The sequence below is a fragment of the Pseudophryne corroboree genome, chromosome 2 (genome assembly GCF_028390025.1).
Source record: "Pseudophryne corroboree isolate aPseCor3 chromosome 2, aPseCor3.hap2, whole genome shotgun sequence".
Classification (NCBI taxonomy): Eukaryota; Metazoa; Chordata; class Amphibia; order Anura; family Myobatrachidae; genus Pseudophryne; species Pseudophryne corroboree.
The window spans coordinates 840,017,394-840,038,997 of NC_086445.1; the positions used below are offsets into that span (position 1 = coordinate 840,017,394).

A 21,604-nucleotide genomic window follows, 5' to 3' on the forward strand; every position below is an offset into this window, starting at 1 on the left:
GGAACTGTGGGGCATATGTGCATCTGGCGCTGTGGGGCATATGTATATCTGGCTCTAGGAGGCATATGTATATCTGGCACTGTGGGGCATATGTGTATCTGGCACTGGGGCATCTGTGTATCTGGCACTGGGGGTCATATGTTTATCTGGCACTGTGGGGCATATGTGTATCTGGCACTGGGGCATATGTGTATCTGGCACTGGGGGAATATGTGTATCTGGCACTGGGGGGCATATGTGTACCTGGCACTGTGGGGGCATATCTGGCACTGTTGGGGCATATCTTGCACTGTAGGAGCATATCTGGCACTGTGGGGCATATATATATATATATATATATATATGGCACTGTGGGGCATATGTGTATCTGGCACTGTGGGGCATATGTGTATCTGGCACTGTGGGGAATATGTGTATATGGCTCTGTGGGGCATTTGTGTATCTGGCACTGTGGGGGCATATTTGTATCTGGCACTGTAGGGGCATATCTGGCACTGTGGGGGCATATCTGGCACTGTGGGTGACATATCTGGCACTGTGGGTGGCATATCTCGCACTGTGGGGGCATATGTGTTTCTGGCACTACTGGGGTCATATGTGTATCTGGACCCCCATATGTGTATCACGCCCCCATTTTCATTGGCCACGCATTTTGTCGCGTGCACAGTACCACTAAGAACTTTTTTCTACTTGCACCACTGAGTGACAGTGACACATAGCAGCTGGTTCCCCTTCATCATCGTACAAGACAAATCAGATTTGTCAAGCCCCGTCCCCATGGTGCCTTTTTCGCATGCACCTTTTGCTCCTGTTAAAAAAATAGGGGGGCAATGCTCTCTCTGGCCCAAGCACCAAAAATTCTAGCTACGACACTGACAAGCAACTTATACTACCTGTTCTGTAAGGTAAGAAGGAGAGCAGGAGTAGATCCAGTGGGGAGGACATTTGCTGTCCACTGCCACTGGCTGCTATATAACAGTGCAGCAGTGCATCAATCTGACGGGGAAGCAGAGTCATTTCAGCACTATAAGAATTGTAACAAAATTTGCAAAAAGGAAATAAGAGCGGCTAAAGTAGAAACTGAAAAACTAGTAGCAAAGGAAAGCAAAGCGAATCCCAAAAAATTTGTTAAATACATTAATAGCAAGAGATTAAAGAAGGAGAGTATAGGCCATTTAAAAGACAAGTTGGGAGTCTTAAGCAAAAATGATAATGACATAGCGGACACACTAAATGAGTTTTTTTTCAACAGTATTCACTAGAGAGGACCCATTTCAGGGACTGACACACAATCTCAATAATGAGAATATCCCACTGATAGGTACTTATTTAAGCGAGGAAGTAGTCTGTGACCGATTAAAACATTTAAAGATTAATAAATCACCAGGGCCCGATGGTATTCACCCAAGGGTTCTAATGGAGCTTCACTCTGAACTGGCAAAACCGCTATCTTTGATCTTTAAGGATTCAGTTATATCAGGTATGGTTCCCAAAGACTGGCGTATAGCGGAAGTAGTGCCTATATTCAAAAAGGGAAGTAAAGCTGAACCAGGTAATTATAGACCAGTTAGTCTTACATCTATAGTGGGGAAAGTATTGGAAGGTATTCTAAGAGATAGTGTTCAGAAGTTCCTTGAAGTCAATAAGGTCATTAAAAGGAATCAACATGGGTTTATGAAGGACAGATCCTGTCAAACCAACTTACTTGGCTTTTATGAAACAGTAAGCGCAAACCTAGATCAGGGTAAAGACATGGATGTAATCTTTTTAGACTTTGCCAAAGCGTTCGATACTGTACCACACATGAGACTTATCTACAAGCTACAAGAATCAGGGCTAGGAAGCACAATATGCACTTGGGTCAAAAACTGGTTAGATAACAGGGAGCAGCGCGTTGTGGTTAATGGATCTTTTTCAACTTGGACTGAAGTGCTAAGTGGTGTGCCGCAAGGCTCAGTATTAGGACCGCTATTGTTCAATATTTTCATTAACGACCTAACAGAAGGTCTAGAGAGCATGGTGTCAATTTTTGCAGATGATACCAAATTGTGTAAGGCTATAAATACAGAGGAGGATGCCGAGTCTCTTCAGAACGACTTAGTTAAATTAGAAGCATGGGCAACCAAATGGAGAATGCGCTTCAACACAGACAAGTGTAAGGTAATGCACTGTGGTAACAAGAACAAAAATTACACCTACCTACTAAATGGGGTAAAATTACGGGATTCTGTACTGGAAAAGGACTTAGGTGTCCTCATAGATAGCAAGCTAAGCAGTTGTACCCAAAGTAGAACTGCAGCAAAGAAGGCTAATAAGATATTAGCATGCATAAAATGGGGTATTGATGCTAGGGACGAGAGTATTATACTCCCGTTATATAAATCACTAGTGAGGCCACACCTTGAATACTGTGTACAATTCTGGGCACCGTACTACAAAAAGGATATCCTGGAGCTTGAAAAGGTACAGAGGAGGGCGACCAAACTAATTAAGGGCATGGAGACGATGGAATACAAGGAAAGGCTTAAAAGACTAGGCATGTTTACATTGGAAAAGCGGAGACTAAGAGGGGATATGATCAACATCTACAAATATATAAGGGGACAATACACAGAGCTTGAACAAAAGACAAAATTAAACAATCCTTGTGCGCACAATTGGGCGGCTCCAATCAGCCCTGAGATAGAGGATCACACCCTGGATCCCAAATAATATATACAAACACAGATTATCTCTGGCTAACTAGTGCGCCCAAGAAAATAGTCAATAACAAAATGAGAGAAATGAGTGTACTCCCCTGATGGGTGGAATTCTGGAGGTGTTCCGCTTGGTTCTTAGGATTTCTTTGTTCCCTTCATACTCTACATTATACTAAGAACCAAGCGGAACACCTCCAGAATTCCACCCATCAGGGGAGTACACTCATTTCTCTCATTTTGTTATTGTATTTTCTTGGGCGCACTAGTTAGCCAGAGATAATCTGTGTTTGTAAATACACAGAGCTTGCACGGGACCTGTTTTTGGTTAGATCAACACAGAGGACTCGTGGACACTCGCTCAGGTTAGAGGAGAGGAGATTCCGCACAATACGGCGTAAAGGCTTTTTCACGGTAAGGACAATACGTGTTTGGAATTCCCTGCCCGAGGGAGTTGTAATGGCGGAATCTGTCAACACCTTTAAGAATGGGTTAGATAAATTCCTAATGGATAAGGATATCCAGAGGTATGGTGCATAGTCATGCATCATAGTTACTATAAATAGGGATAAAATGCAACGGCTGACAGCAGCATCAGTTAGAAATTTTAGTCAAATCATCATGCATAGGAGACCACAAATAGGTTGAACTCGATGGACAATTGTCTTTTTTCAACCTCAGATACTATGTTGCTATGTTACTGTGTGGCACATCAGGCAGGGAGAGATCAGAGACTAATGCTGATCATCAGCATCAGCCTCCTTTACCAGCCCAGCACACAGCAGAATGTGGGCTGGAGAGGGTCCAGGAAAGCTGCTCTGCTCTCTCCCTGCCTGATGTGCCACACACCGGTGCTCCGCTGTGCTGCTATATCACCTTGGTGAATACCCCCAGCGTCATGGAGAGACCGAAAGGTAACGTCCGGAATTGGTAATGGCAATCCTGAACCGCGAATCTCAGATAAGCCTGGTGAGGAGGATAAATGGGAACATGCAGGTAAGCATATTTTATGTCTACAGACACCATGCAGTCCCCCTCCTCCAGACTGGAAATCACTGCCCTCAGTGATTCCATTTTGAACTTGAATCGTTTCAAGTAGAGATTCAGATTTTTCAGGTTTAGGATCGGTCTGACCAAGCCGTCCGGCTTCGGAACTACAAAAAGGCTTGAATAAAACCTCTTCCCTTGTTGTGACAAAGGTATCAGGACTATGACCTGATCCTGACATCATTTTTGGATTGCCGCTGTTACTGCTTCCCTTTCTGGAAGAGAAGCTGACAAGGTCGATTTGAAAAATCGGCATGGAGGAACGTCTTGAAACTCCAGCTTGTATCCCTGGGACACTATTTGCAACACCGAGGGATCCAGGCCAGACAGAATCCAACCTTGGCTGAACAGTTTGAGACGTGCCCCCACCCAAGCGGCCTCCCGCAAAGGAGCTCCAGCGTCATGCTGAAGATTTGGCAGAAGTAGGGGTAGACTTCTGCTCCTGGGAACCTGAAGCTGCTGTGGACTTCTTTCCCTTTCCCCTTCCCCTACCCGCAAAGAAGGGGGAACCTCTCCCTTTTTTGTATTTATTGGGCCGAAAGGACTGCATGTGCGGGTGATATGTCTTTTTTGCTGGTGCAGGCGCATAGGGCAAAAATGTCAACTTACCTGCGGTAGCCGCCGAGACTAACGCATCCAGTCCATCGCTAAATAAGGCCTCACCTTTATATGGGAGAGCCTCCATATTTCTTTTGGAATCTGCATCTGCATTCCACTGGCGAATCCACAACGCCCGCCGAGCCGATACTGTCATGGTAGCGGCTTGTGAACTCAAGAGTCCAATATCTTTCATCGCCTCTAGCATGTATGCGGCAGCATCTTTGATATTCCCTAACTTAAGGAGTATCTCATCTTTATCAATCGTGTCAATTTCTGATGACACGCTTTCTGACCAATTGTGGGCCTGAGCAGCGTACCATTGGCAACATAAATGGATTTCAATGTAATTTCCATCTTTCGGTCTGCCGGCTCTTTTAGTGAAGCCGTGCCAGGTGCAGGGAGAATTACCTTCTTTGTCAACCTGGACAGTGCACTGTCTAATACAGGGGGTGACTCCCATTTTTTCCTGTCCTCCACCGGGAAAAGATAAGCTATCTGAATTCTTTGGGAATACAAAATTTATTTTTGGGATTCACCCAAACCCTTCAAAGAGTGTATTAAGCTTGTGGGAAGGAGGGAAAGTGGCCTTAGATTTATTTTCTTTATAAAAATACTGTAAGCCTTCTCCTGAGGTACAGGAGTGGCTTCCGTGACTTCCAGAACTTCCCTTATAGCTACAATCATATATTGTATATTTTTTTGCCAATTTCTGATCTATTTCTCTGGAGTCACTATCGTTGACACAAGAATCAGTGTCCGTGTCGGTATCAGTATTCACAATATTCGCAAATGGTCTCTTATGTGACCCAGAGGGGTCGCCTGCGGATGGAAGAACAGAGCCCTGAAAAATCACATCCTCCACAGATTTTCTCCAGCACTCAGCATGAGATTCAGATTTATCTAATCTCCTATTGATATGATGCATACTATCACGTATTTCTTTCACCCATGCAGGCTCTTGGTGTGCCGGCAGCGCCACCACATTACACTTCTCTGTCCCTAAAATGGTTTCCTCCAGGGAGGAACTCCCTGCCTCTGATATGTCTTACGTGTACAACACACACACAGACACACTGGGACTTATAGGGGACAGACCCACAGTAAAATCTGTCAGAGGGACACAGTTTAGGAGCAGCCAGTTCACAACCCCAGTGCCAGTATCTAATGCCTGTGAACACAGAATGCCCACTGACATGCAGCGCTTTTTACACAGTAAAACAAACTTGTAAAGCACCAAATTCGCTTGTCCCCCCCCCTCCCCTGTTTTGCACCCTGATACTTGTAGTCAGAAGTGAAGGATGACCAGCGATGTCTCTGCAGCCTGAGGAGAGAGAAAATGGCACTGAGCAGTGTGTTGGCTGCCTGAGGAAGAAGCTCCGCCCTTTCTACCGCAGAACCTTTTCATAATATCAATACTGGCGGGGGTAGGGCTGTGCCTGGGCATCTTATGCCCCCTTTTTGCCAGTTTATAGAGGTGTTTTTGCTGTCATGGGTGCCCCCCCGCGCCCTGCAGTGCCTGTGTGTGTGCGGGCAGCAATGGCGCACTGCGCTCCCGCCAGCCGGCACTTTTCTTGATAGAAGATCTGTCTTCTTCTGCTCACCTGTCTTCTGACTTCTGGCTCTGTGAGGGTGGTGACGGCGTGCTGTGGGAGTGAGCATCTAGACACGGCTAGAGTTCAGTACCCTTCAGGAGCTAATGGTGTCCTGTCAGCCAGAAGCAGAGCCATGAAACTCTTCAGGAAGTTGGTTCCTACTTCTGCCCCCTCAGTCCCACGAAGCAGGGAGTCTGTTGCCAGCAGTTCTCCCTGAAAATAAAAAACCTAACATAAGTCTTTTCAGAGAAACTCAGTAGAGCTCCTCAGAGTGCATCTAGTCTGCCTGGGCACATTTCTACAAACTGAGGTCTGGAGGAGGGGCATAGAGGGAGGAGCCAGTTCACACCCATTGAAAAGTCTTAAGAGTGCCCATGGCTCCTGCGGAACCATCTATAGTAGTGATGAGCGGGTTCGGTTCCTCGGGATCCGAACCCCCCCGAACTTCACCCATTTTTCACAGTTCCGAGGCAGCCTCGGATCTTCCCGCCTTGCTCGGTTAACCCGAGCGCGCCCGAACATCATCATCCCGCTGTCGTATTCTCGCGAGATTCGTATTCTATATAAGGAGCCGCGCGTTGCCGCCATTTTCACTTGTGCTTTGGAGATGATAGCGAGAGGACGTGGCTGCGTTCTCTCAGTTTCTGTGTTCAGTGTGCTGCAAATATCTGTGCTCAGTGTGCTGCAAATATCTGTGCTCAGTGTGCTTGCAAATATCTGTGCTCAGTGTGCTGAAAATATCTACGTTCTCTGCCTGAAAAACGTTCCGTATCTGTTCTGCATTGTAGTATATAGTAGGAGGACAGTGCAGAATTTTGCTGTGACCACCAGTATATATACATAGCAGTACGAAGGGAGGCCAATCCCGGGATCGGGATCGGTGGGATCCCGGGATTTGGGCCCAAAAATGCCGGGATTTGAATCCCGGGATTGGAGCATCCAATCCCGGGATTCACGGGATTACACTGCGCATGTGCGGGAGGGAGTGTGTGTAAGTAATACTACTTACAATTAGGCGGGCGGCAGCCACAGACGAACGCTGAACGCGGCGGCACTTCAAATGTGGCGCCGGCCGCCAGCCAATCAGAGCTGGCGGACCGGTAGCCAATCAGGAGCGACTGCTGCGGCCGCTTCCCTGATTGGCTGCAGGTCCGCCAGCTCTGGTTGGCTGGCGGCCGGCGCTTCATTTGAAATGCCACCGCGTTCAGTGTGTCCATGGCTGGCGCCCACCTAATAGTAAGTGGTACTTACACCCACCCTCCCTCCCGCGCCGCTACCAACCCTCCCCGCTACCTACTGTACATCCTCCCGCCCAGCTACCTACACCCTCCGCACCGCTACCTACACCCTCCCGCCCAGCTACCTACACCCTCCTGCACTGCTACCTACACCCTCCCTCCCTTCCCCGCCGCTACCTACACCCTCCAGCGCAGCTCCCTACACCCTTCTTCACTGATCCCTACTGCAATCCCGGGATCCCGGGAATCCCGGGATTGATCGTTTTTCAATCCCGAATCCCAGGATTGAAAAAACGGCCCGGGATTGGCCTCCCTAGCAGTACGGTACAGTATTCCACTGCTCTACCCTGTGTCATCAAGTATACTATGCATCCATACCTGTGCTGCATTTTAGTTGTGCGCAGTATATAGTAGGAGGACAGTGCAGAATTTTGCTGACCACCAGTATATATATATAGCAGTACGGTACAGTAGTCCACTGCAGAGGCGTCACCAGGTGTGGTGACACCCGGTGCGCACCCCTGATGTACTGCCGCGATCGCGGCAAAAAGGGGGCGTGGCCTTACAGCTAGGGGGCGTGGCTTCGCGGGGATACTGGTATCGTCACTCTGGGGGCGTGCCCGGCATCTCCGGAGATGCTGGGCTTCCCCCAGAGACGGTCTCAGTGTGCTGTCGGCTCCTCTGCTATGACAGGAGCCGGGTGCTGTAGCGGAATTTCACACTGCAGCACCTGGCTCCTGTCACTACGGAGGAGCTGGCATTTGGTGTCACCCCCTCCAGGTGTCACACCCGGGTGCGGGCCGCACCCCCCGCACCCGCCTTGTGACGCCACTGGTCCACTGCTCTACCGCTGTGTCGTCAAGTATACTATCCATCCATACCTGTGCTGCATTTTAGTTGTGCGCAGTATATAGTAGGAGGACAGTGCAGAATTTTGCTGACCACCAGTATATATATATATAGCAGTACGGTACAGAAGTCCACTGCTCTACCTCTGTGTCGTCAAGTATACTATGCATCCATACCTGTGCTGCATTTTAGTTTTGCGCAGTATATAGTAGGAGGACAGTGCAGAATTTTGCTGACCACCAGTATATATATATAGCAGTACGGTACAGTAGTCCACTGCTCTACCTCTGTGTCGTCAAGTATACTACAAAAGTTCAATAAAATGACCCAAAAATCAAGGAGTGGCAAGGAACGGCTGAGGCCCTGGTCTATGTTCATGGCTAGTGGTTCAGATTCACATAAGGATGGAAGCACTCATCCTCTCGCTAGAAAACTGCAGTGCCACTCCTAGATGGGCCAGGTGTTTGTGTCGGCCACTTGGGTCGCTAAGCTTAGCCATCCAGCGACCTTGGTGCACCTCTTTTTTTCTTTGCATCATGTGCTGTTTGGGGACTATTTTTTAAATCTGCCATCCTGTCTGACACTGCAGTGCCACTCCTAGATGGGCCAGGTGTTTGTGTCGGCCACTTGGGTCGCTTAGCTTAGTCACACAGCTACCTCATTGCATCTCTTTTTTTCTTTGCATCATGTGCTGTTTGGGGACTATTTTTTAAATCTGCCATCCTGTCTGACACTGCAGTGCCACTTCTAGATGGGCCAGGTGTTTGTGTCGGCCACTTGGGTCACTTAGCTTAGTCACACAGCTACCTCATTGCACCTCTTTTTTTCTTTGCATCATGTGCTGTTTGGGGACTATTTTTTAAATCTGCCATCCTGTCTGACACTGCAGTGCCACTCCTAGATGGGCCAGGTGTTTGTGTCGGCCACTTGGGTCGCTTAGCTTAGTCACACAGCTACCTCATTGCACCTCTTTTTTTCTTTGCATCATGTGCTGTTTGGGGACTATTTTTTAAATCTGCCATCCTGTCTGACACTGCAGTGCCACTCCTAGATGGGCCAGGTGTTTGTCGGCCACTTGGGTCGCTTAGCTTAGCCATCCAGCGACCTTGGAGCACCTATTTTTTTCTTTGCATCATGTGCTGTTTGGGGACTATTTTTTAAATCTGCCATCCTGTCTGACACTGCAGTGCCACTCCTAGATGGGCCAGGTGTTTGTGTCGGCCACTTGGGTCGCTTAGCTTAGCCATCCAGCGACCTTGGTGCACCTCTTTTTTTCTTTGCATCATGTACTGTTTGGGGACTATTTTTTAAATCTGCCATCCTGTCTGACACTGCAGTGCCACTCCTAGATGGGCCAGGTGTTTGTGTCGGCCACTTGGGTCGCTTAGCTTAGCCATCCAGCGACTATGGTGCACCTCTTTTTTTCTTTCATCATGTGCTGTTTGGGGACTATTTTTTTAAGTGCCTTCCTGTCTGACACTGCAGTGCCACTCCTAGATGGGCCAGGTGTTTGTGTCGGCCACTTGGGTCGCTTAGCTTAGCCATCCAGCGACCTCGGTGCAAATTTTAGGACTAAAAATAATATTGTGAGGTCTGAGGTGTTCAGAATAGACTGGAAATGAGTGGAAATTATGGTTATTGAGGTTAATAATACTATGGGATCAAAATGCCCCTCAAATTCTATGATTTAAGCTGTTTTTGAGGGGTTTTTGTAAAAAAACACCCGAATCCGACAAAAAATTTTCAGGGAGGTTTTGCCAAAACGCGTCCGAATCCAAAACACGGCCGCGGAACCTAATCCAAAACCAAAACACAAAACACAAAAAATTTCCGGTGCACATCACTAGTCTATACCCCATGGTCATGAAGTGGACCCCAGCATCCTCTAGGACGTATGAGAAAAACAAAAAACAAATGTTGACAACCTTTTTTGCGTCAACCTAATGACCTTGTCAACCTGTTGCATGTCAGCTATATGGACTTGATCTACTGACTGTCAACCTAATAATGGTCGACCCAATGAGCCACACCCATGGGACTCCGGAGGAGCTAGGCTGGCTGACAGCACACAACGTACAAGGGAAGCAGAGTAGAAGTGTTCAGAATTGCAGCCATCAGATGGGTGATGCCTTATTCTACTTATGGAACGGCACCAGTGACCTGGGCTGAAAACTGGCTGGGACAATGGAGGAGAGGTACTCCTTCAGGGATGGAATCTAGAGGTAACTGACTCTATTGTCTCCCGCAGAATCGCCCCTGATCCTTGTACTGTGGGTAACAGAAACACCTCTGTGCATACAACATAGTTAAAGTCTCAAAATAAAATAGATTCCAGTTTGAGTACAAATCAATAGCTTTTCTATATTCCAAAATCCATAATCAGACACTTTAATTGTATTCTAATTCTATTTTGCAGTAAAACGTACAAGAAACTATTCTATCACAAGCTGCAGTGCCTCAATGTTTTGTTCCAGTTTTGAGAATATCTGATTTCTCTTGAAACAAAAAAAGAATGACTCTATCTGCCACAGTTGCCAGAGATCCTACAGCAGATGTAGAGACGACATGTGGTAAGACACTGTCAGCCACCTGGCACCAGCTTTCAAACTTCATGTCTGGCACTGAGGAAAAGAATATCTGCCAGTTACGTACTATTACTTAGATAACAGGGCTATCTACTTGTCACTGTCATGCTAGGTACACACCTGCTTCCATGTCCTTGAAATATTGGATTATTTCTCTAGATGGATTAGCACTTACAGTAGCAGCTACCTGTAACAAAGCTCTAGGCTGACACTTACAATGTTGGCTCTGCATAATAATTAGGAGGAGAGGAGAAAAACTACATATGGCAAGAAAATGTTTTTTAAAATAAATGGATGCTTGCATATGCATCGAAAAGCTGCCCAGTACGTCCTTAGGATGTGTACGCAGGGTCCGGCGGCAGCCTGGCTCCCTCCTCTTATGACACCACATCATACTTGCCTACTTTTGAAAACTAGTGTGCAGTGGAAAGCGTTGTGCTGAGCAACTGAGGTGCATGTCATGCTCTGCCCAAAGGGGTGTATTTAGGTCCACCGATGGACGGATCTATTGCTACTCAGGAATGTGTCCTGCAGTGGCAGGTGAAAACTAACCCAGTATGCTGCCAGAGCAGAGGGTTGGTCTATGGATGTCATGTGCAGTCACACAAAAAAATAATTATTTTACCTGATCATTTGCATTGCACCTGAGTCAGAATCAGCCCAATATAATGGCACTGGTTATCTTTATGGGGTGTGAGGGTGTGCTGCAGACAATCAGTTACTTTGTAGGTGTTCTTAGGAGCTGCTGGGATCTGGGAAGGAACCACCTTCCTGATAAGTCAATATACATGCTAGCATCCTTCATGTATTGCAACAGTGCTGCATGCCAATGTTAAATTGTTATGTTGCATTACCATTTCCGTTTTCATTGCACTGAGCTTTACATATACAGTGGGGATTGAAAGTTTGGGCACCCCAGGCAAAAATTCATTTTAATGTGCAAAAAGAAGGCAAGGAAAGATGGAAAAATCTCCAAAAGGCATCAAATTACAGATTAGACATTCTTATAACATGTCAAAAAAAGTTTAATTTTATTTCCATCATTTACACTTTCAAAAGAACAGAAAACAAAAAATGGCGTCTGCAAAAGTTTTGGCACCCTGCAGAGTTAATACCTTGTACTGCCCCCTTTGGACAGCTGAGACCTGGAAGTGTCATGGATTGTTCTCAATCATCGTCTGGAAAGACCAGGTGATGTCAATCTCAAAGGTTTTAAAAGCCCAGACTCATTTGACCTTGCTCCAACAATCAGCACCATGGGTTCCTCTAAGCAGTTGTGTAGAACACTAAAACTGAGAATAGTTGACGCTCACAAAGCCGGAGAAGGCTATAAGAAGATAGCAAAGCGTTATCAGATGCCCATATCCTCTGTTCGGAATTTAATTAAGAAATGGCAGTCATCAGGAACAGTGGAAGTTAAAGCAAGATCTGGAAGACCAAGAAAAATATCAGACAGAACAGCTCGCAGGATTGTGAGAAAAGCAAGTCAAAATCCACGTTTGACTGCACGATCCCTCCAGGAAGATCTGGCAGACACTGGAGTTGTGGTACACTATTCCACTATAAAGAGATACTTGTACAAATATGGTCTTCATGGAAGAGTCACCAGAAGAAAACCTCTTCTACGTCCTCACCACAAAAATCAGTGTTTGAAGTTTGCAAATGAACATATAGACAAGCCTGATGCATTTTGGAATAAAGTTCTGTGGACCGATGAGGTTAAAATAGAACTTTTTGGCCGGAATGAGCAAAGGTACGTTTGGAGAAGGAAGGGCACAGAATTTAATGAAAAGAACCTCTGTCCAACTGTTAAGCATGGGGGTGGATCAATCATGCTTTGGGGTTGTATTGCGGCCAGTGGCACAGGGAACATTTCACGAGTAGAAGGAAAAATAGATTCAATAAGATTCCAGCAGATTTTGGACGCTAACTTGATGCCATCTGTGAAAAAGCTGAAGTTAAAGAGAGGCTGGCTTCTACAAATGGATAATGATCCTAAACACACCTCAAAATCCACGGTGGATTACATCAAGAGGCGTAAACTGAAGATTTTGCCATGGCCTTCACAATCTACTGACCTCAACAAAATCTATGGATAGACCTTAAAAGAGCAGTGCGTCACAGACAGCCCAGGAATCTCAAAGAACTGGAAAACTTTTGTAAGGAAGAATGGGCGAAGATACCTCAAACAAGAATTGAAAGACTCTTGGCTGGCTACAAAAAGCATTTACAAGCTGTGATACTTGCCAAAGGGGGCAGTACAAGATATTAACTCTGAAGGGTGCCCAAACTTTTGCAGATGCCATTTTTTGTTTTCTGTTCTTTTGAAAGTGTAAATGATGGAAATAAAATCAAACTTTTTTTGACATATTATAAGAATGTCTAATCTGTAATTTGATGCCTTTTGGAGATTTTTCCATCTTTTCTTGCTTTCTTTTTGCACATTAAAATGATTTTTTGCCTGGGGTGCCCAAACTTTCAATCGCCACTGTAGATAGTTTCTATCTTACATAGTACAGAGCATTGTTGCCAACTAATACATGTCCCACCACTTAGACACCTCAGAAATTACACCCTTACCCAATAAACACTGAAGCACATACAGTACATTTATGGACATACTCTGGGTATCGAAATAATTTCTGAACACATAAAAGTCGGGGGTAGGTGGTGGTGGGGGGGTGTAACCAGTAAATCCATAGGACTGTGAGCTAAAGTGGAAGCTGGAGGAAAAGGTGCTTTAGGGGAGATGTACTAAGCAGTGAAAAGAGTGGAGAAGTTGCCCATGGCCCATTGAAGTAACATTTATAATTTGCATACTATAAAATTATGCAGAGCAGCTCACTTCTCCACTCCTATCACTGCTTAGTACATCTCCCCCTTAGGCTGTAGTAAGGTCAGGAGAATGATTACTGCAGATACGAGTATCGTCCAGGGGCAGGTGAAGGAAGCAGTCCCGGTCCGCATGCACACACCAGGGGGAGGGCACTGACCAGTTCTGCTGCCACAAGGCCACCCATCAAGGTAGTGCAAAAACACTGATCAAGAAGGGGTGATCCTTGCTGGTTCCTAGCTCAGCTGTTTTCTGGTTAGGTGGTGCGTAACGGCGGAGAGACAAGCAGTGGGCTTGGGTTTGGGGCTTGTGGCTGGTGTCTGAGCTTGGTGGTCCCCTCGTTCTGGCCCCCGCAGTTCAGATTCCTGATGAGACAGTGGGGAACCCAGGTTTTTTTTCTGACCTTTGAGGGGCAGTGGGAGACTCCACGGCATGCGGGAGAGTAGGCAATTATGCATTACACGTGCTGGCACAGGTCCGCTCCAGGGTGCATCATTGTCCTGTTATGGTTCTGGATTATAAAGCAAATAAATGTTCATATTTAGTTCAGTATGCAGAGATGTACACATCTCTGTGCCTGGACTGCTCCCATCTATGTGCTTGGTTTCATAGTCTCATCTAACTCTTCACACTGCACCTTGGACCCGGGTTATTCCTGGTTCCTTTCACAATGAACCCCTATCTGCACTGCAAAATGTGTGAGTCTTTAAAAAGTGGATATTTTTGGGTGGCACAAAGGTATGTTGTGACTGCCATCTGCCAGCGCCCCCGATCAGCCAACCAGGTCCTTTTAGCGCAACTCAGGTCGAATAACCCGGGTCGCACCATTCACACTGCAGCCTGCCCAAGCCGGTCCCAGGAATAACCCGGACACATAATCCAGGTTGATCCTTTCACACTGATACAGGAAACGGGTTGATTTTGAATTTCCCGCAACTGTGTTAATACCCCTTTAGGATCAAAATGCCAGGTCCAATCAGGAATTTTGAACACAGGTCCTACCTGGGTCGGACTCCTTTCACACTGGCGGCTGATCCCAGGTCCAGCCATTCACACTAGATCACGTTCATCAGTTACCTGGGTCTATCCGGCTTTATAGTGGATGCTTGGAGATGATGTCATCTCCAAGCTCTACTGCGGACAACCAATAAAGTGCTATGCAGACACAACCTGGGCATCGTGACCCAGGTCGAATTGCCGGGATATTTTTCTTGGCCTTTTTCAGACTTAGCAGCAACCCGGGTCAAACCGTTAATAACCCAGGTTATTGCGGCAGTCTGAAAAGGGTATTAGTGAGCATCAGTATGTGTAAGGGCTAGAGAGGCCAATCCCGGGATCGGCGGGATCCCAGGATTAAGGCCCAAAAACGGCCAGGATTCAATCCTGGGATTGGAAGCTCCAATCCCGGGGATTGAGGTATCAGCGTTGAGAGTCCTCAGGATGCTCAGATGCTGCCCGGCTTCATCCTTCCGGCTCCCCAGCGCAGTGTGACGTGCAGTGAGAGGTCACACTGCATTGTCACACACCGCTGGGATCCGCCGGAAGAGATCAGCTGATGTTCTCCACCCGCCACCGGTGTATGGTGAGTTATGTGTGCGGGGTGGGCGAGGCGGGTTGAGGGGGGCGACCACACAGGGAAATGCCAATCCTGGGTATCCTGGGAATTCCGGGATTGACCATTTTTCAATCCCAATACCTGGGATTGAAAAAATGGCATGGGATTGTCCTCCCTAGTAAGGACATTTTCCTGTCATATACAAGATTTTGAGATGTGCTTTGAACACAAATATAGTAGATATTTCAGTTCCATGTGTAGAGTTCAAAATATGTCCATTTCTTAAGGGGTCACCATCTTCAAATCACTATTCAAAAATGACAAGAGACAGTGCTCCCTTATCCTAGGGGTTATACAGCTCCAACAGTGACAAGGATTTTCAGGACTATTCATCTCTCCAATATGGATATTCCGGCAGATTTTGCAATGAAAAAAATACTGTAAGTACAATTTGAAAATTTCAAGCAGTCTCACCTTCTTTAGATCACACTACTGCTCCTCAGCCCTTGGTACAAATTTAAGTTCACTTTTAATATTCTGTATTTCTGAGAGGTTGACTGCAGGCCCAGGAAGTTTAACAGCACCAGGGAGCTGCTTTTTCTCTTTTTCTGGTGAAACATCTGGATTACTCTAGATAAAAAAAAAAAAATAAAGTACTGCATTTTTTATTTTGTTAAATTTTATTGAATTACAATGTAGACATACTTGCAATTCAAGTTTCATAGGTATAACTATATACATAGCTTATTGGTACATGGTTAACCATAATGTACTATCCTCTATGAAAATGAGACTCATGGCCACATAAGCTATTAAGGAACAAGACATTGACACAAACAAGACAATTTAGTTAAGACAATAATAGCAAAATTGGGGGTAGAGGAGAGATTAGGCTCCTTCCTGATAAGATGTACTCAATCATAGGGAACTGAGAGAGTAGCTGGCTTTTAAAATAGTGCTACAATCTTTTTTAAATGTAATAGTTATAGAGTAGTTGTAATTATTGCTTGATTGTGTATTTTATGAAATTGGATCATTGTGTTTATGTTAGTTTTCTTGGGAGCTGTGGTTAACCAGAAAAGAATGATATGTTTGTATACTTGGCTAATAAAATCTATTCTGATTCTGCCTTAATCCATGGGCAAATTAAACTACTTGCGCACCATAAAATCTTCTATTCTCCAACATTTTATTTTCAAAGTCTACAGTCACTGAAAAGAGAATGATTTTCATGCCCCAATAGGTTTTGTCCTAGCAGCCAGGGGGTTAGGTAAATCCCCGGCGGGACCCCTTCTTCAAAGCTCCACCCACTATCATCAGAAGTGGAGCCAATGCAGGGGCAGGCTGGTGACTAGTTCCTATGGGATGTACTTTGGCCTAGAAAAGCTGTCTCTTTGTACATATAGCTGCTGTGCTACCTAGTGCCCTGTAATGCTGTGTACACACTAGGCCGACGGATCAACCATCTGGCTTATCCGCCAACCTATCTGAAAATTGGTAAGTGCATACAGATCTGATGTGTTGTGCCTGACGCCACAACTGGGCGGGCATTTACATGTGCCCGTCCAGTTGTGATGTCAGTCACCAGCGGCCTTTGCAGCAAGTGTATGACATAATTCACAGATATACTGGGAGTGCACACCCGCTGAAGCAACCAGATATATCAGCCGTTCAATTTGAACAGACGATATATCAGCCATTGTGTACCCAGCTTAAGGCTGATCAGTGCAGGAACTCTTCAGCAGTGTTAAGGGGGGTACACACGGAGAGATCCGTGCTTAAAATCTAAGCAATCTTGCTAGATTGCTTAGATTTTGAGCACGGATCTGCCGTGTGTATGCCCTCCAGCGATAGCGATGCGCAGCCCCGCGCATCGCTATCGCCGGTGCTAGATTGAGCCTGCATGCAGGCTCAATCTAGCGGGTCGCTCACTTCACCGTTGTGTGAAGTGAGCAACCCCCGTCGGCTTTCCCCCTCGCTCAGCACATCGCGCTGTGCTGAGCGGGGTGAGAGATGTGTGCTGAGCGGTCTGTGTTAAGATCGCTCAGCACACATCTCTTCCGTGAGTACCCCCCTTTAGCTTGTTCCAATTGGCTGAGTGACCCATCACACAGTCACTCAGACAATTTCCCCATATACACTAACTGCTGGGAAAGGAAGAAAAAAGAGGCTGCTGGAGAGTGTGTGTGTGTGTGTGTGTGTGTGTGTGTGTGTGTGTGTGTGTGTGAGAGAGAGAGAGAGAGAGGAACAGTGTTTTCATGTGAGAGAGGCATAGTGAGTGTGAGATAGACACAGTGTTGTGAGAGGCACAGAGTGTGCATCAATGTGTGTAAAAAGGCCAGAGTATGCATCAGGGTGTGTGAAAGGAAAAGGGTGTGTGAGAGGTACATCAGTGTGTGTGGGAAGGCATAGAGCATTTGTCAGTGTGAGAGGCACGGGAAAGGAAGAAACAAGAGTCTGCTGGAGATAAAATTGAGGGTAGAATACAGGAAAAAGGTTAGTGTCAGTGTTATACACAGTGTTTGTGTGTGACGGGCACAATGTGTGTAAGTGTGTGTGTGTGTGTGTGTGTGTGAGACAGAGAGAGTCACTGACTGTGTCAGTGTGTGTGAGAGACACAGAGTGCATCAGTGTGTGTGAGAAGCGCAGAGTGTGTGTCAGTGTGTGTTAGAAGCACAGAATGTGTGTGATCCCCATTATCACGCATATTGCGCCCATAGTAATCAGGTTTAGCTGTGTAAAGGGTTGGGCACCCTCGCTACCCTGGAGGTTGCGAGCTGAAATGATTATACCACGCCCATCAGCAGAAAAAGAATGGGTGTGGAAGGTGGTGAAAAGAATTAAATACCGCTATGTGTGTGTGTGTGTGTGTGTGTGTGTGTGTGTGTGTGTGTGTGTGCGCGCGCGCGAGAGAGAGATGGGTAAATCTGACTTCTAAACAAACACGGTGGACATCACCGCTATATTTTAGACTACAAATCACAAAGTTACTAAGCAATATATTTAAGTGTCTATCTTCTTTCCAGGGCTGTCTTTTCATATGGGCTCAATGGGCTCTTACCCAAGGGCTCCAGGAGTATAAGGGCCCTAGGCTAATAGCCGAGGGTCCCCTCTTTCCAGGAGTACCAGATTTTTGAAAATCGGCCCTGGGGAACCGGAGATATCTGAGTTCAAAGCAGTGGTCCCCATCCAAGCCTGTTAATTGCTCTTCCCAGCCAGATATCTCAGGTTCTGTCTAACTTAGATTGTTTCTGATGGTATATTGCAAAAGTTGGGGCTTTCCTCTTTCAGTGGACACTGGCAGCTTGTCTCTACTATGCCCAGAACCAGAGATATCAGCCATCAAGCAGGTGGACACTGCCCCAGATCCACACGCCTGGTATGCAGTTTTATATTTTTATTGGTGGATTGCTCTGGCTCCTGAACTCTAATCCCCAAGTCCCCAGTACCTCCTGAAAGGGGAGCTCTATAGCTTTTTTTTAATCCCATTCAAAGCTACGAAATCAATTTCCAGGAACTTGAGATATGAGTCTGCAGTCAAGCAAGATGCCCTACCACCAGAAAATGATAAATATTAAGCTCATTCCACTATCCTACCCTACCCTACGTATTAAACACCCCATAGCACCCTGGAAGTCATGTACCAGGGCCCCTTCATTCAGCCCAATGCACCCTTCCACAGTTTAGTGTTCTCCCTCCCGCCCCATCTGTGTAGTAAAGGAGTAATTAGCAGAAATTACTGCTCCAGGTCCTACATGCTGAGCGGAAGATAGAACTCCCCTACCGCCCACGGGACATCAAAGCTGTCGCTAATAGCACCCTCCACCCCTACCGCTGGAGGATGGGTAGGGGACCCAGTGCATTGCTGTGCCCAAGGGCCTACACTTCTGTTAAGACGGCCCTGCTTCTTTCAATGGTAATACTCATCGGTTTCAGACATGTCTGATTTCAGTCAGATTTAAAGTCTGTGCAGGCTCTGGTGCATTCTAGAGTTATCAAGGTGTTTGATAGAGTTATTAAGATGTTACATTTCAAAAAAGAAGATTACATACCCCCCTCCGGAAAAAGAAACCAACAACTAATAAAAAAAACACCTCACCAACAAACAAAAACAAAGCTTTACCAACCTGGACCTATGAGCCTGTTCTGATACTGGAAAATCTGAACTTGGGTCCCTCCATTTTTCCAGTGACAGGCACCAGTCTCTACCAGCCAGAGGCAATGCCATAGCTGGGAGACACACATCACGGGATTCCCCTGCCATCATATTATACTGACTCAAACTGGCCTGGAGTTCCTAGATAAGTGGAGACGACCACTTAAAAGGTCCCCCTCCCAGGGATCACCGAGTTCTGGGGCAAAGCCTGGGCCTATGCTATGCACACCTGGTAGTGGTGGGTGCGAAGTTCAAAGTGTGAAATATAAAATTAATGGGGCAGATGTATTAACCTGGAGATGGCATAAGGAAGTGATAAACCAGTGATAAGTGCAAGGTGATAACGCACAAGCCAATCAGCTCCAATATGTAAATTAACAGGGGCTGATTGTCTGGTGCGTTTATCACCTTGCACTTATCACTGGTTTATCACTTCCTTATGCTGTCTCCGGGCTTAATACATCTTCCCCAATATTCTTTATAGTGGGGCTACAGGTCCCAGCCAGCCTACACCAGCATCCCAACAGCTGGAGAACCACAAGTGCCAGCATGCCCCGATAGTAAGGGCCTGTTATCACCTGTACTCCCACGGCAAAGAAAATAAGAAAAAGACAAGACTTACCCTTTATTAACCACTCATGCGCACTCACACTACATACTTACCTAGGCGATGGTCAGTCCCTTTCTCCAGGTACACACCCAGGGGGCTTGCAAAAAACACAAACTGCTCTCCTGATCCCATGGACATGCAAGCACTGTATGTACACATACTGTCCATATAGTGTGTCCATATAGTATTGTCAATGAAGAAAACCTTTCAATATCAAGTAACAGATGAAGGAATTTAGTGAATAAGGGACAAATAATATAAGTTTATTAGGAGCTATAAAACTAATATTCTTACTAAACCTGAATTCTTAACGTGGAATTATAGCAGCGTCTCTCACCCGGCCGAATAAAAAGACTCAGCAGCTTCCATCATGATAGAGAACAATTTATTCCCATCAGTGTGAAGGCAGTTGAACTTGTCTCCAGCCCTGACAAAATCCTCTACAACAAATCGAACAGAAACGCAAGATGTGCTTGTTTAAATTAAAAGTTCAAGTACCATTAAAAATGAATTATTTCTTGCCAGCCACGTCTGTCGACTGAACGTTTAGTGAGCAGCACTTCATTACACAAATAGTTTATGCATTATTTAGCAAGCTATTTTTTCTCTCCCATGTATATTTTACCACTATGAGTCTGTTGTCAAGGAGGCCTATTGCTGTTTTACTGTTTACTTTATTTCACTAATCCAGCAGTTTCAAGACCACATTATTCCTACAGCTCCCAACAAGCATAATGAGAACTGTAATTTTGCAATTTGGAGAGTAATAGGATGGTTGTCCTGCTACTGCTATCACCGGATTGGAATTTTAATTATTATGTTCTAAATCAAAAGAGGTTTTCTGTAGCCTTAACCTTAATGTCAAACTAAATAATGGTGACTCCTGATCACTGGATAATTTCCCATTAGGTTTGCTTGTGTTGGTACTGTCAGCCCAAAAGGTGCCAGTAACTGCAAAAAATTTCCACTGTACTGTACCATATGCCATCTTGAATGGAGTGTAAATGGGTAGGACATGCACATACTGTTCCTGTAAGCAGTCCTACTTAGTAAATATGTATACCAGTGGCGTATCTATAATGGGTGCAAGGTGTGCAGTACACAAGGGACCATGGGCTCAGGGAGCCCACATACCGCACTCCCTGCACCCATTTCACTATACTCGCCTCTCTGTCGGCCCGGTACCTGCTGCAGAGCAGCAAAAATCACTCAGAAAAATGGCCACTGTGGCTATTTTATCCGGTGATTCAAGCATGTGTAATAGAGGTATCCCTCGGCTCATCAGAACCTCATCCTGAGGTACAGGGATACTTAGTCATTTCCCAGAAGGACTGAGCAGGAAGATGACATGTTCCCAGAATGCCACACTGGACAAGATTTATACAAATATGTAGTGCTAACACTTCACTGCATTTTAAGCACTAGCATAATTTTTTGCCCTTTATTAGAGCAAGACATAGGGGCTAATTCTGACCTGATCACTGCTGTTCGTTTTCGCACAGCGGGCGATCAGGTCTGAACTGCGCATGCATATGCACCGCAATGCACAGGCACAACAGACCGCAGCGACGGAGAAAGCCAGGCAGTGACGGGATGGTGCGAAAATTCCTAACGCACTGGCGATCGCAAGGAGATTGACAGGAAGAGGGCATTTGTGGGTGGCAACTGACCGTTTTCAAGGTGTGTCCGGAAAAATGCAGGAGGGACCAGGCATTTGGAGGGAGGGTTTCTGACATCAGCCCTGGGCCTGATCATCACAGTGGAAGAGTAAGTTCTGAGCTGTGCAGAGACTGTACAAAATTAGTTTGTGCAGCTCTGCTACACATCCGAATGCACACTTGCA

General features: G+C 46.0%; 1 protein-coding gene across 1 annotated transcript in view; it reads right to left on the reverse strand.

Annotated features, from left to right (window-relative positions):
• The window catches only part of SMPX (small muscle protein X-linked), a 178,504-nt gene that overhangs the window by 53,831 nt on the left and 103,069 nt on the right, over positions 1-21,604 (reverse strand). The window contains exon 4 of the mRNA XM_063955769.1: positions 15,470-15,625. Within this exon, the coding sequence (XP_063811839.1) occupies positions 15,485-15,625 (141 nt within the window). The 3' untranslated portion in view covers positions 15,470-15,484. The remainder of the gene's footprint in view (positions 1-15,469; positions 15,626-21,604) is intronic.